This window comes from Spinacia oleracea, chromosome 5, assembly GCF_020520425.1.
Source record: "Spinacia oleracea cultivar Varoflay chromosome 5, BTI_SOV_V1, whole genome shotgun sequence".
NCBI classification, from domain to species: Eukaryota; Viridiplantae; Streptophyta; class Magnoliopsida; order Caryophyllales; family Amaranthaceae; genus Spinacia; species Spinacia oleracea.
The window spans coordinates 101,122,767-101,137,956 of NC_079491.1; the positions used below are offsets into that span (position 1 = coordinate 101,122,767).

The 15,190-nt window shown below is 38.1% G+C and overlaps 2 protein-coding genes across 5 annotated transcripts; one reads left to right on the top strand and one right to left on the bottom strand.

The window, feature by feature from the left end:
- The first annotated feature begins 505 nt into the window (after positions 1-505).
- On the top strand, positions 506-9,168 carry LOC110784419 (peptidyl-prolyl cis-trans isomerase FKBP43). 4 transcript variants are annotated; one of them, XR_008921678.1, is made up of 14 exons: positions 506-973; positions 1,171-1,241; positions 2,916-3,163; positions 3,297-3,376; positions 3,966-4,152; positions 4,412-4,489; positions 5,534-5,629; positions 5,820-5,906; positions 6,710-6,805; positions 7,039-7,152; positions 7,262-7,378; positions 7,848-7,922; positions 8,076-8,332; positions 8,624-8,762. XR_008921678.1 is itself a non-coding variant. In XM_021988875.2 (14 exons), the coding sequence occupies exons 1-14, from the start codon at positions 817-819 to the stop codon at positions 8,856-8,858; spliced, it is 1,770 nt and encodes a 589-aa protein (XP_021844567.1). In that variant the 5' UTR covers positions 515-816; the 3' UTR covers positions 8,859-9,168. The 4 variants fall into 4 exon arrangements, 3 of the variants coding, with proteins under 3 accessions (XP_021844567.1, XP_021844569.1, XP_021844571.1); XM_021988875.2 differs by having other exon boundaries at positions 515-973; positions 8,076-8,204; positions 8,624-9,168; XM_021988877.2 differs by having other exon boundaries at positions 517-973; positions 3,975-4,152; positions 8,076-8,204; positions 8,624-9,168.
- A 3,564-nt stretch (positions 9,169-12,732) lies between these two features.
- On the bottom strand, positions 12,733-13,671 carry LOC110784411 (uncharacterized). The gene has a single exon (XM_021988866.2). The coding sequence runs from the start codon at positions 13,669-13,671 to the stop codon at positions 12,733-12,735; it is 939 nt and encodes a 312-aa protein (XP_021844558.2).
- Between the last annotated feature and the right edge of the window lie 1,519 nt (positions 13,672-15,190).

The window sequence follows — 15,190 nt, forward strand, 5'->3', positions numbered from 1 at the left end:
AGGAAGGGCTTTTTTTCATTTTTTTTAAAATTTTTTTTTTAACTCAGCCAGCAAAGTTTTATGGGCCCTAAAATTTTGGGGGCCTTGTTCTATGGATCCGCCCAGACCTCCCTTTAGCCGGGCCTGACGATTAGTGCCTTACACTCACAATTTGGGCATTACACAAGCTTTTATGGAAGAAGTTTGTGCTCTTCACAATGGACTTCGAGAAGCAAAATACATTAACATCAAGCATATTAGTATCAAAGGAGACAATTTGATGGTCATCAACGCAATAAAAGGAACTTGAAAAATCCCGTGGAAGCTTCACTTCATTATTCAAGATATCAACGATATTCTCACCTTCTTCGACAATTGTGGTATTAAACACGTCTACCAGGAAGCAAACTGAGCAGCAAATTGATTGGTCATTAGCAATTAGCAACCCCAAAAATATCGAATTTTATAATAATCCCTAATTACTTTCCATTTTAGGCAGTGATTGCTTAGAAGTAATTCTTTTATGAAGGAACTCCTAATATATTTTTCTTACTTTTTCAAAAAATAAAATAAAAATGATTCTCTAATCTTACAAAGAGATCATGATTCTGTAATTAAGCAAGAGAGCTTGTTGAAGACTGAAGAGGCAACAGCAACCCACTGTTTTCAACTCTTCCCTTTTCATTGGAAAATGGGCCTGATTTCAACTCTTCCCTTTTCATTCATTCCTTGTTCTATTCTTTAAATTAACTGTCACTACTTCCATTTTCTTCCATTTTCTTCCATTTAACCTTCACACTCGAAAAAAAAAAAAAAACCCTCCAAAATCCATCAAAAATGCTCATTTCTGAAAATTCCGACAATGACAACGACGCCGGAAATTTCCCAACCCAGACCCAAACCCAAACCCGGATAAAGGGCCCTCTGCCCAAGTCTAAGCCTTCATCACCATCACCATCACCATCACCATACTCTGCTCCTAAGCCATTTTGGGGTATGAATTTACTTCAGATTTTCTTCATCTTTTTTATTGATTTTATTTGTTCAAACAATTTTTAATTTAATTAAAATGTACTAATTTTGCATGGTTTTTTAGTTCGTAGTACTAATTATGCTTATGGTGTAATTGCATGCATTATATTGACTAATTCAGGTTTAGATCACTAATTTTTTTTAATTAATCTGATCAAGGGGTTGTGGTCACGCCGGAGCACCCTGTCACGGTCACTTTCCGCAACCACAGACGCCTTCGCTTATCTAAGGTCTGCTTTCTTTCTTTTTTCTTTTTTTTTTATGTTTTTTAATTTTTTACTACAGTTTATCATAATTTTGAAAGACTCGGTCTTTGTTAGACGATCAGACCAATTAATTGTTTAATTTCACCAAATTTTGTTTTTGGTATCATTATACTTAGGTTTGACGAATTAGAATCCGTAAGCCGTCTTTTACAAGATTTTCCCTTTAGAAAACATTTTTAATTTTTTTTTATAATAATAACAAAGCTGAATCTAATAAGCTCACACACGACTAAGTGAATTAGTGATAATTCGTGGTATAAATTCATACCAAAAATGTAATGAGACAATCTTTATGGATGGAGTAGTAGTTTATAATCTTTATATTAAGGATGATTTTACAATGGCTACATCAATTTGGTGGCCATTATAAGCTTTTAATCTTGACCGTCTACGAAGTATATATTAATCTACACCATTAATTTTCTATTGACTTGACTTTTATTTATTTTTTAAAAAACAAATGTTAATATTTAAAAAAAGTGAAGAAAATAATAATTAGAAGGAAAAAAAACTAATTTCGTTTCTTCTCCTCTCTAAAACTCCATGATTATCATCAACCAATGCTTTTTTCGTTTTACAAGTATTAACTTGCACGGCTTCTTTCTGAAAGAGTTATCATATATGAGGTATTGTTTTACAAAATTTTACACTATTGAAAATTGGGTTGTTTAAAGAAGAAAATCACCATTAGAATGAAAACAACCAACACAGTATAAATCCCAAAATTGATTTCAACATTTAGTTTAAATGGTATTTTTAATCGTAAAAGTAATCATAAAACTAATGATAGTATGTACTACGTATTTGATTATTATTCTTGTGGGTTTGGATGGGTAAACAATCAGATAAATATGAAATTGTGCTAATTTTTATGCAAGTGAATTTTCTGAAACCGTTTTTTTCGTAATGCAAACTGTTTATTTAAAAAAAAAAAAAATCTTTATTTTTTTCTGAAGATTGGGGTCAAACAAATAGAGGGATGAGATTCAATCTTTATTATCGAACGGTTTAGATTCGATATAATTACAGTGGCTACTATTTTATTGTAGCCATTGAAAAGTCTTCCTTATATTAATTAGAGTTTTGGTATGCATTTAACATTACTTTAATTTTTTTTAAAGTAATGTTAGATGTGTTTGTTTATGGATGTGTTCTATTCGACTTACAAACACAAATAAGTTTATTATAGAAAGTTTAAGTTTTTTTTTCAGATAAAATAAGTTAAGACAAGTTAGTATAAATTAAGATAAGTTCGAGCATAATATAAGTTCAGACAAATAAGTCGAATAGAACGAAGCGTAATGTTCCTGTTAGTTTTCTCCGACAAAATTATTACAATACTTTTTTTTATGCAAGCTAGGAACAATATATTACCCCGTAAAACTTAATTGTTAACAAGTACTTCATATTACACGAAGTAGTACATTGTATTGGTTTTTTTTTTTCATGATTTCTTCCATGGTTTTACCTCACTTGTTTTTAATATGTGTTTGTTTAATCTAGAAGCCTGCCTACATCATTCATTTACTTCGTATGTGTTTTTTCGATTTTTGTATCCTTGTTTTTATCCGTGCTTCTCACTAAATTTGTTTCACTATAGTTGTTATTTTTGTGAAAAAAATGGTTGGCCTTTTGCAGGCCATTTTAGGGAAGCCTTGTCTTGATAAGTTTACCGAGGCACGAAGTGTACTGTCGATCAAATATGGAGACAACCCTGAAAGTTACTTATGCTCTTTGCGGATTGATAATTGTGAGATGACAGAGCTGGATTTCGATCTTGAACATCCTCATAGTATCGTTTTTACTGTCGAAGGTCCTAGAGGAATCCACTTGGTTGGATGTTTCTATGGTGAATCGTCAGCTACTAATGTCGATGCTCCTCCACTGTAACTTCATTTTACAATCCACTGTTTATTTATTTTCTTCTTTTCTTGTCAACTTTACATTATCATTAGTTGTAGCACTTGCTTTATTTACAAACAAAATCAGTTTGATTTACTCTTAATGTGGATGGTGCAGCATCAACAATGGAGGAGTTGGTGGTAGAATAGAAGAATCTGTATCGAGAATCATTCTTGAAAATGAGTTTCAAGGAAAAGGTGGGTCGTACAAAACAAATTCTGAATGTTTTTGCCTTCATTCCATATTTGAGTCACATTTATGATAATATCCACCCTATGTATTACTCTAAGTCTTACTACTAGTGTAATATTTGTCAAAAGTGTGTTTTGTTAGATTATTCACTTATTGTTGGATATGTTACATCTACTTCGTTTTTATGTTACTCGAACTCGGTATCCATGTTGGACACTGTTCAAGTTTCAGACTCATCTATTTTGTGAAAAAAATCATGATTTTGGTCCAAAATGAAGTGTATGGTGCCCCGACGTCATACCCAACATACCCATGGCTGAGTGTCGGGGATCAGACATGAGATCAGACATGAGTACTTGAGGTAAAATGAAGAGTCCAAGTAACATAGCGAGTTCGTTTTACTTCTGGTTTAATTTCTTTGCAAAGTTTTTTAGATCTTTCATTTAAAGGGTTATTTTTTAAGATCAATCTCTAGTCTAGTCTAATTGAGTTCACTTGAGGAAGGATTGATCTTACATATCACATCCTCAAAAGTAAGGTAGTCTTGTTTTTGTGGCAAGTAATTTCCAATTAGTTTTCTGTTACAAAAACAAGTATTTTCAGGTACGTCTGACGTTGTTGGCGAACCAGTCAGAGAAGAAGGCAATTCCGAAATGCTGCAGGATCTAACTGAAGCTCTCAAGAAACTACCAATTCTTAGTGTTACGTCAATTGTTCGTAAATATATGACTGCAACAAACCAAGGAGATGAAACTATTGTACAAGAAGATAAACAACGAGGGTGAGTTTCACTTTCACCACAATTTTAATATCGAAAAATGTCACAAAAGTTGGTACTTTTAAGTTGTAATCATGGAAGGGAGAATTTGCCAACAAACTTCAAGTCTTGAACAAAATTTCCTTCTTACTTTTGTTTCTTTTGACATTCTTTAATTCCAAGAATTCCCGTTATTCCACTGCTAGAGAGAAAATCTGTTTGCGAGGTTTTATTACAATATGTGGTTTAAACTTTACCTTTCTCGATTCACCTTTCCTTGCAGCACAAATTCTGCACAAAGAAAACTTGATTTAGAAGTGCAGGAACCAAATGGACAAGTTGATGGGAATGAGAAGGAAAGGTACCGTACCGTCTTTCTTGCTTGCTTATTTGTTTTTTTTTTTTTTAAATACTACTTTCGGATAATACTATATTTTAGTGTGATCAATTGATTCACCTCTTATACTAGAAATCGAATGGAGACCTTCACTTCCCAATTATGCATCCTTTAAGATGTGTAATTTTGATTTGGAAAGGCACATGATTGTTGTAGAACACAAGTTCTTTAATGAAGGTATACGCTATATGATACCACAACGGTCCGTGATATTTTTGTATCATCAACTCAAGTAAAGCTTCACTATAGCAACATCTTTTTTCACAGTGATGCGGAGGTGTATGGCTGTCAAAAATAAGTTGTTAGAGTAAATTGTGAACCATTAATTTGTATGCACTATTGCAGTTTACGTTATGTACCAACTTCAGTGCAAGTACTGATTTGACTTTGTTTTAAAAAATCCCTTTGCAAGAGATTTCTTTTAATGTTAAATGTGCTACTTAAATGACAAAATCCTGATCTAAGCATCATATTTATCTGTTGAAGTCTTCTATGCCAGCATTTTAGCAGGATCAAATGTCTGCAAAAGGCTTTTGCATGTCAATAGTTGTTTTAGTGTAAACCTTGAAACTGGTTTTTGTCTTCTAATGCCTTTAGACAATTGTATTGGAAGCTTCTTAAGTAAATTAAAAGCTTAATGCTATGTAGCTCGATGCCCTGGACAAACCAATTACTACAACAGCACACTCATTTGAAACCGTTTAGCAATCGTAAAATCTACCTTTTTGCTAACTTGATTTTTATGATGAAGACGGATTTGCAGTAAATGCCTTTGTGCTTGTTCTTATCAACCAGGGATATTTCTTTGGTATGGCTCAAGTTTTTTCTTTAAATTTGCTCAATATGATAACTAATATCTTTTGGTCTTATATTCCTTGAATGAGACTGAAATACTAGTATGCGAGGATTATGATTGGATGGGAACTTGTTTGTAGAATTGTAGATGTCTTCTAAAATTTCTTTCAGAGGTACTTATGATTCTTATGATTGTTTACTTTGTGTTTTTAGTGAGGGCAAAAGAAAACGGAAAAGAAAGAATAAGTGTCTAGTGGAACTTCCAAATACTAATAGAGTTGATGCCCTTGACGGAGATAATGATGAAGGGTGAGACCTTATTAACACGTTTCTCTATATTTTTATACCAACTACGTTAAGACTGAAATATTATTATGTAAGGATGATGATGGGTTGGAAATTTGTCTCTAGATGTCGTCTAAATTTTCTTTCAGAGTTGGCCATGATGTACTCTTGATTTAAATTTTGCCTTTACACCATGTTTTCTTTGTGTTTTTAGGGAAGAAAAAACAAAACGGAAAAGAAAGAATAAGCATAAAGAGGAACTTCCAAGTGCTGATAGAGTTGGTGAAGATAATGATGATGGGTGAGGCCTTCTTAACATGTTTCACTTTATCTCCATACCAAATAAGTAAAGTCAATCCTCGTGGCTTAACAACGCTTTATTGTACCTTTTTTGACCCGGAGGACCAGATTTGGATTTGGAATACATGCTATTCTGTTTACTCTTTTGGACGGCATTTTTGTTTTATTTTGGCGTACATGGACTATAATATTTGTATTTGTTCCTAGATTATGATATAAAGGCATATACAAGTAGATAAAATCATTTACGATAAGATCTTCTAAGTAATATTTTTGAATTTCAGTCAGTTTGAGTTGTTGATACTTGTATTTGGAAATGCAACAACGTAGGTGATCAGTATACACAAGCAAAACAGACTTTCAAATGATAAAAGGTTAGTGAAATATCAATTGGTGGATTTAGGAAGAAAATAGTAAAGATTTTCAGGAAATTGATTTTTATGCTTCTAGAGAAAGAATTGAGAGTAGAGAATTACAGACTACCCAAGAATGTTTGCTCTAGAATATTATCTTGCTAGCCATGGCTCTCCTCTAGTCCTCACTATCACCTATTTCAATCTGGAAATACTAAAGAGCTGAATAAACCGAAGCTGTATGATGAACAAGATGTATCATATCAATGCTGATAAGTGTAGTCACAATGCGTGATTTCACTTGATGAGTGAAAGGCTTTGTATTTCTTCTTATTGTGTCATTTCATTTACGATTTCATTTTGTTTTTTGATCACACTCTATTTATAGTCTTTGTTGATTTTCGTGTTTTGATGTGTCTTCTCACTTTGTTATTATTTTCTTATTGATTAGATCATTAAAGCTTGACTCGCCTTTGACTCATTCTGGAGAAGTTCAGAAGCAGAAAAACCAGATTTCTGAATATCACGATGATATGATTGATATCAGGTATGTAGTCATAAGCATGATCCCCCACGCAACTGATAATATATGTATTACTCAGATATCATTTGTGTTACGAAGTATTTCATATCAAATGATCAGCTCCTAAAAAGGCAATAATAAATGCCACTTTATACTTGTATAGCCTCTTTTTTTCAGCCTTGTCATTTCATCTGTAATCCTCTCTTTCCCCCTTCATAATCACTTGGGGTACTTCCTCGTGTTTCTTTGTTGATAAGATCTGAAAACCATGGATCTCCCCAAAATCGTGTGCTTGATTCCAAGGAAGCTAAAAAACTGAAGAAAGAGAAGAAGAAACAAAAACAGACATCTGACGATGATGATCAAAACAGGTGTGTTGCCCTTGTATACTGTTTAAGTCTCAGTTTAAGCTGAAAGTCTCATAGTTATAGGGGTTTTGATTAAATTTGGGCTACTTCCTCGTGTTTCTCTATTGATAAGATCTGAAAACCATGGATTTCTCCAAAATCCTGCACTTGATTCCAAGGAAGCTAAAAAACTGAAGAGGGAGAAGAAGAAACAAAAGAAACAGACATCTGATGATGACGATCAAAACAGGTGTGTTGCCCTTGTATATGTTCAAGTCTCGTTATATTTTCTGTCTAATCGCATGTTACTTCTTTCAGTTTAAGTTGAATCTCTTAAAGTCTTCAGTTTTGTTTTCTGAATATAGATTTATCTTCACAGAAGTTCGGGCTGTTTTTGTGTTGTATTCTTGCACTGTAGTAATTATTTGCTACTTTATCTACCATTCTGCTTATAGAAATATCTTGCTGTGTGAATGATTTTTGATTGACTATACTAATGAAATCTTCTTTGTCAAACACGTGTGCGGCCTTGACCCTCTACATACTTGTCCATAATTCTTTCTTTGCTTGTTATTCTTTTTATCAAACGTCCCATCTTGTCATTTGTGCTATGATCTTACCAAACAGATATCAGATATGTTTTCTCAAGGTTTTCCATAATGATGATAATTTTGTTATGGTTTATTGTTGTTTTTCGTGCAACAACTTTTGTCGATAAGAGCTGCGTCCGGTTTTGAAAGAGTCGAGAAGAGGAAGAAACGAAGAGCAAAAGTTGATGAAGACGAATTGGTCAGGTAGCTAATCATAATAATATATACTTTGTATGCTATTAGTGATAATGCAACTTATTCCATCTTTCATCATCTAGCCTCATAGATATGTATTTCTTTCTCTTGTAACAGTTATATTTATTGATTGTGTGTGTTTTTCTGGTGTATTTTTTAAAGATCTGCACTGCACGGCCAACCGGAAGATCCTGCATTGAATGACCAACAGGAAGATTCTGCACTAGATGCTAGACAAGCTAAAAAATCAAAGAAACAGAGTAAAAAGGGTGTTAAAGTCGGTGAAGTCAGGTGTGAAGTCATTTTTCCTTAAAGCAACTTATCCAGTGTTGTGATTCTTGGTAGCCGGTAAATAAATGGTGGGAATGTGAACAAATCTAAGTGTTATTTGGCAAGAAAATAACATCACGATGTCCTTGGTAATGAAATTTTATCACAAGCTTGATGTTTTTCTTCATAAATTTAAATTTGCAGTCCCACCTAATACCACTCTCCAAATGGTAATGGATGGTAAATTGGTAATGAAACTTTATGAAGAAAAAGATATAATTTTGAGTGAACTGGCATTACTATGGGAATGGATATTGATTTTTCTTACAAATTCATTCCTATTAACCCCAATTATGACCGGCTACCAAACGGGCCGTTAAATGCCATTGTTTGTTGATAGAATGATTATTGTTCACATGACATATGTTCATCTCTTTCAGGTCCCCCACTCGTACTTCTGCCCGTATTTCTAGAAAACAGGATGTTGATCCAGTAGAGATTCAAGACAATGTTGAACCGATAAAGATTCAAGACAATGTTGAACCGATGAAGATTCAAGACAATGTTGAACCAGTACAGATTCAAGACAATGTTGAACCAGTAAAGATGCAAGAAAATGTGCCCGGAACTAATCAACTTGTTGTTTGTGGTTTGCCAGCCATTGCCAAGCGCTAAGTCTTGTCTTGTATCGAATCTTACGTATATTTTGGTGGTTCGGTTTAGTTTCCATTTTGAGAAGTCTTTACACGCAAGTTAAAGCAGCGTATTGCTGTGTAATGGCGTACACGGTCATATTCTCCAAGGCTTCAAGGTTAACCACTTTGACATGATGACATTCGGAATGTAGTATTCTTGGATGCATAATTTTGACTCAGACTTTGGCAAGCTTAACACTTGCATTATTGTATCTAATTTCTGCGTAATGTAGGTTGTAAGGAATATATGTTGTTTACTAACATGCTATATGAAAGAATATTTTCCGTAATCTTTCTATTAACCTCAAAGGGTATATATACTAGGTACATTAGGGTTATAAAATATACACTAAATAAATCTACGATATTCACAGAATAATATCTACGATTACATTGAATTATTTACATAATCTAACACACCCCCGCAGTCGAAACGGGAGGTAAATGAACGCTGAGACTGTCCCGAAAATCCTCAAATAGTACCAAAGCAAGCCCCTTAGTAATGATGTCAGCAATCTGATGACGGCAAGGAACATGCAACACACGAACCTCGCCTCGCGCAACCTTTTCCCGAACAAAATGAATTTCCATCTCAATATGTTTGGTTCGTTGATGTTGCACCGGATTACCGGACATATATATGGCACTTACATTGTCACAGTAAACCAATGTAGCCTTACAGATCGGACAATGTAGTTCAAGCAGGAGATTTGGAATCCAACAAGATTCAGAGACAACATTAGCAACACCCCGGTACTCTGCCCCAGCACTAGAACGGGACAAGGTAGGTTGCCGTTTAGGCGACCATGAGACCAGGTTGTCCCCCCAAAACACACAATACCCCGACGTTGAACGCCGAGTGTCAGGATACCCACCCCAATCCGCATCAATATACGAAACCAGATCAGTGACGGAAGATGGGTAGAGGTGTAGCCCGTGAGAAACCGTACCTTGAACCTACCGGATGATTCGTTTGAGGGCAAGTATATGGTCGTCCTGTGGAGCATGCATATGTAAGCAAACTTGTTCCACAACATACGAGATGTCTGGTCTCGTGAATGTAAGATATTCTAGTGCACCGGCCAAGCTACGGTATAAAGTTGGATCCTTGAACGGACCCCCAGATGTCGAACTCACCTTCGGGTTGGTATCAACCAGAGTGGAGGAAGGCTTGCACGAGGACATGCCCGCACGATCAATAATCTCCTCCGCATACTTTCTTTGATATAAGAACAAACCACCTGTATGACGAGTCACATCAATGCCAAGAAAATAATTCAAAGGACCCAAATCCTTCATCGCAAATTCAGAAGCAAGCTTAGCCATGATTGAGCAGCGAAGAGTATGAGAGTATGCAGTGAGAATGATATCATCAACATATAACAACAAATAGGCCATGTCGTTACCCTCTCGGTAAATAAACAAAGAATTATCTGACCTGCTGTTAGAAAACCCAAGAGTAGTAACATAATCCGCAAACCTCCTGTACCACGCCCTAGGTGCCTGCTTTAGGCCATACAAGGACTTCCGCAGAAGACATACATAATCAGGATGAATAGGATCTCGGAATCCCATAGGCTGATGCATACACACGGTTTCCTTGAGTTCACCATGCAGGAAGGCATTCTTGACATCAAGTTGATGCATAAACCAACCCTTAGATAAAGCTAAGCTGAGTACAGTTGGGATGGTCGCCGGTTTGACCATCGGACTGAACGTCTCACCACAATCAATGCCAACATGTTGAGTTTTTCCATCACCTACAAGACGGGCCTTATGCCTCTCAAAATCACCATTTGAATTCTCCTTATGAGAAAAGATCCACATAGAACGAATAATATTAACATTAGACGGACGGGGAACCAAGTCCCACGTCTTATTACTAATAAGAGAATTATATTCATCATCTATAGCCAATTTCCAGTTCGGGTCACGAAGGGCTTCCAAAGGGGTACGAGGAATGGAGGATCTCGTAACCGTGGTATTTAAGTTAAACTAACGTTTTGGCTTAAAAACACCCCGTTGGCTGTGGGGGTCATTCGTGATGGCTGGTTGGGGCTGATTTTGTGGAGTGTTTGGAACTGGGCCCGCCTGTCCAGCACAAGGGCGTGGAGCAGACGGTGCCTGCAATGCGTGAAGATGAGGGTTGGAGTGGACAGGTATGGGGGAAGTTTGTGGGCAAGGGAGGGCTGGCCCATGTGGCTGACACGGTCCAGCGGGGAAGTGGGCTGCTGGAATGTGGGCCGCAGGAGAGGGGTCAACAGTAGTTGTGTTTGGGGATGCATTTAATTGGCTTAATTGATGCAACATGTAAGGTGACAAACCACAATCAAGAAATTCATACGAAGGAGCAGGTGGATTATTTAATGAAGCAAATGGAAATTTACTCTCATCAAACACAACGTGACGACATATGATAATCTTATTGCTAGATAAGTCAAAGAACTTGTACCCCCGGTGGTTGGACGGATATCCCAAAAACACACAAGGCGTCGACCGGGCTTGTAATTTATTAATGGTGGTAGATGGAAAAAGGGGGTAACACAAACACCCAAACACCCGAATGTGCGAATACGATGGATTTTTCTTATATAAAACCTGAAGGGGCGTTTTATTGGCCAATAATTTACTTGGAAGAATGTTAAGGAGGTATGTTGCCATTTGCAAAGCATAGTGCCAAAATGTGGGTGGTAAGGAAGCATGAGTGAGGAAAGTCCTTATTATATTATTTATAGAACGAATTTTTCGTTCGGCCTTTCCATTTTGGATGAAGTATGAGGACAAGAGAGTCTACAATAAAGCCCATTTCCTCACAAAATTTCCAAAATGGCCCATTATCGAACTCCCGCCCATTGTCACATTGTATATTCTTAATATGACGCTCAAATTGAGTGGAAACATGTGCCTGGAATGCCAAAAAAATAGAATAAACTTGGGATTTTTTGGCGATAGGAAAAGTCCACAGAAATTTTGAGTGATCATCCAAAAACAACAAATAATATCTATGGCCCGAGGAGCTCAAAACAGGTGAAGTCCAAATATCACTATGAATAATATCAAATGGCAACAAAGAATGAGAATTGCTAGCAACAAAAGGTAATTTAACATGTTTTCCAAGTACACAAGAATGGCAAACTGATGAACCACAAGGTCTACTACATTCAATATGTTTATTAAGCCTAAGAAAATCCAAAATAGAGTCGCCCGGATGTCCTAAGCGATCATGCCAGAGAGATGAAGCCAGAAAAGCTGACGGATTTGTGGATGGTTTGTTGATGGCGGTGGTGATTGGATAGAGATTCCCCCGGCTCTCACATCTCATTAGGTGCCTCCCCTTCTAAAATTCCTTCACATAAAACCCAAAATGATCAAATTCCACGGTCACAGAATTATCGGAAGTAAACTTACGAACCGGCACTAGGTTTTTAACAATATTTGGGGCATGGAGGACATTATTCAATGAAAAGGGGGAGGGGGGTTCGGGGGAGATAAACACGTATGACCACTACCATGAACTAGAATCATATGACCATTATCAACAGTAATACCATTTTTATTGCTCAAATTAGTATAAGGCGTGAGATTACCTTGGGAAGTAGTCATGTGAGAAGTAGCTTCGATATCCATATACCAGTTAGCATCCGGTGGGGCCATCGACATCGTGTGCATGGCAGCGTCGACGTCTGTGGGTAAGCTGCATAAGCCTGTTGTGGGGCCCAAATAGGTGGATCCCACGCCTGTGGGGGAGTCCACCCTACATAAGCCTGTTGAGGAGGCGTCCAAGAAGGTTGGTTAGGCCTTGACCCAAGCACACCAGCTTGCTGTTGGGCCTTAGTTGCTGGACGGGCCCAACCCTATGTTGGGTAAGGACAAGGAGGGAGAGCCAATGGAGGAAACCAACCCCATGGTGACTGATCTAGCCACGAGGCTTGCCCCTGCTGCACCGATTGTTGCTGGCCACCGTGGCCATTCCCGCCGCCACGGTTCTTTCCACCGCTGGAGTGAGACCCGTCGGACTTACTGCCGTCGCCGGATTTGTGGCCATGTTTCTTGCCCCCATTATTCCGGTTATTGCCCCCACGATGGTGGGTAGGGTTGCGATGACCCGACCCGTCAGATGCATCATCAGAGTCCGTAACCATGGCTGAGCCACCGCCCCCGGTGGTGTACATCGCGGCCAAACCTTTTTCCTCAAGACATAGACTCGACCGGACTTCATAGAAGGAAGGAAGAACCTTACTTTGATGAATATTCGTCCCCACATGCTTGTAGGCCTCCGTCAAACCCGCAACCATCTGTAACACCAACCTATTATTGGAGACCGGAGCCCCCACGTTCTTCAACTGGTCAGCAAGCATCTTGAGGCGCAGGCAATATGCCGACGCGTTAGGGAAGTCTTGCATACGGGTGTGGGTGAGTACTTGCTCAAGAGTAACTGCACGCGAATTCGCTTGGTCATGAAAAATGCTTTCCAACCGCTCCCAAGCCTCCATGGCAGTCATGTCAGGCTCAGTGATGGTGGTCAGAAGGTCGTTGGAAATGGTTGAAAAAATCCAACCCAGAACTGTAGCATCCAGGGTAACCCACATGTCGTCGTCCTCGGTGGTTTTATCAGCAGCTTCCTTCACAGGTGCAATAATATGGTGAAGAACTCGGTGAGATCGAGCATGGACCTTGAACAACTCAGCCCACGTTCCATATTGAACGTTTCCCATTTCAAAAGTGACGGAAACATGGTTCTTGATATTGGAGACGGCAAGAGCCGGATGAAAGGTGGTCTTGGTGTCAGGCATGGTTGGTGCCGACTAGAGAAAGACCGGAGAAAAAGAAGAAAGGGGAAGAGAAAGAGGGTAGTGTACGGCTAGGGCACAGTGGAAGTTGAGAGAAAATTATGTTAGGTTATGATACATATGACAATTCATAAATCATGCGGAAAAACCATTTAGCCAGGAATACATATTATTTACACATAATCATATAGCATAATTTAGATGCATACTCTTTGTTGCGTGCCTTCCCTAGCTGCGCCCGAACCGAACAAGAACAAGTCTTTAGGACTCCAAGTGTCGTCCCTCCGTAGATAGTCCACAGCACGTCCGGATCCGCCTTAAGATTGACCAACTAGAATCGCCCTTAAGGTACTAGAATTTTCGGCACTCTTAGGTAAGAAATATGGCTGAGTTTTTCTCTCAAAACTCACTTTGAATACTTGAATTAATCTCTGAAAATATGTGACCCTAGGCACGTATTTATAGAGTTATGGAAAGGGAATTGGAATCCTAGTAGGATACGAATTAATTAAACTTAGAATCCTATAAGAACTCTAATTAATTAATTTATCCTTTTAGGAATAGGAATTTAATCATATACTATTTTCTAATAGTTTTAGGAATCGTGCATGAACACAAACTCACACACACACACGGCAGCCACGAGGGCCGCCCATGCGTGCGTGCGAGCAGCAGCCCACGCAGCGAGGCCCATGGCCTTAGGCGCGCGCTGGGCCTGCCTTGCGGTGGGCCTGGGCGCTGCCTTGGCTGGGCGCGCGTTTGGCTTGCTGGGCGATGGCCCGACTTCGTGCTGGGCCTTCGTCCGGCAGGCCTCGTCCGATGCTAATTCGTACGATACGCTTCCGATTAAATTCCCGGTTCCGGGATTCATTTCCGATACGAACAATATTTAATATTTCCGATTCCGGAATCAATTTCCGTTTCGAACAAATATTTAATATTTCCGTTTCCGGAATTATTTTCCGATTCCGATAATATTTCCGATTCTGACAATATTTCCGTTTCCGGCAATATTTCCGATTCTGGTAATATTTCCATTTCCGATAATATTTTCCGATACGTACCATGTTTCCGTTTCCGGCAACATCTACGACTTGGATAATATTTATATTTCCGATACGATCCATATTTCCGTTTCCGGCAATATCATCGTTTCCGGAGTATTCATTTCTTGCCTGTGACGATCTCAGCTCCCACTGAAACCAAGATCCGTCGATTCCGAATATCCATAGATGGAGTATCTAATGCCATTAAATACTTGATCCGTTTACGTACTATTTGTGTGACCCTACGGGTTCAGTCAAGAGTAAGCTGTGGATTAATATTATTAATTCCACTTGAACTGAAGCGGCCTCTAGCTAGGCATTCAGCTCACTTGATCTCACTGAATTATTAACTTGTTAATTAATACTGAACCGCATTTATTAGACTTAACATAGAATGCATATTTGGACCAAGGGCATTATTTCCTTCAGTCTCCCACTTGTCCTTAGGGACAAGTGTGCATTTCCTAATTCCTTTG

Bases quoted from the DNA above. Each gene is read 5' to 3' on its own strand.
- LOC110784411 (XM_021988866.2), bottom strand. From the start codon at position 13,671: ATGCCTGACACCAAGACCACCTTTCATCCGGCTCTTGCCGTCTCCAAT.
- LOC110784419 (XM_021988875.2), top strand. From the start codon at position 817: ATGCTCATTTCTGAAAATTCCGACAATGACAACGACGCCGGAAATTTC. The intron at 1,242-2,915 runs GTCTGCTTTCTT...GGCCTTTTGCAG, and splicing joins GACGCCTTCGCTTATCTAAG to GCCATTTTAGGGAAGCCTTG. The intron at 6,806-7,038 runs GTATGTAGTCAT...TTTGTTGATAAG, and splicing joins GATGATATGATTGATATCAG to ATCTGAAAACCATGGATCTC.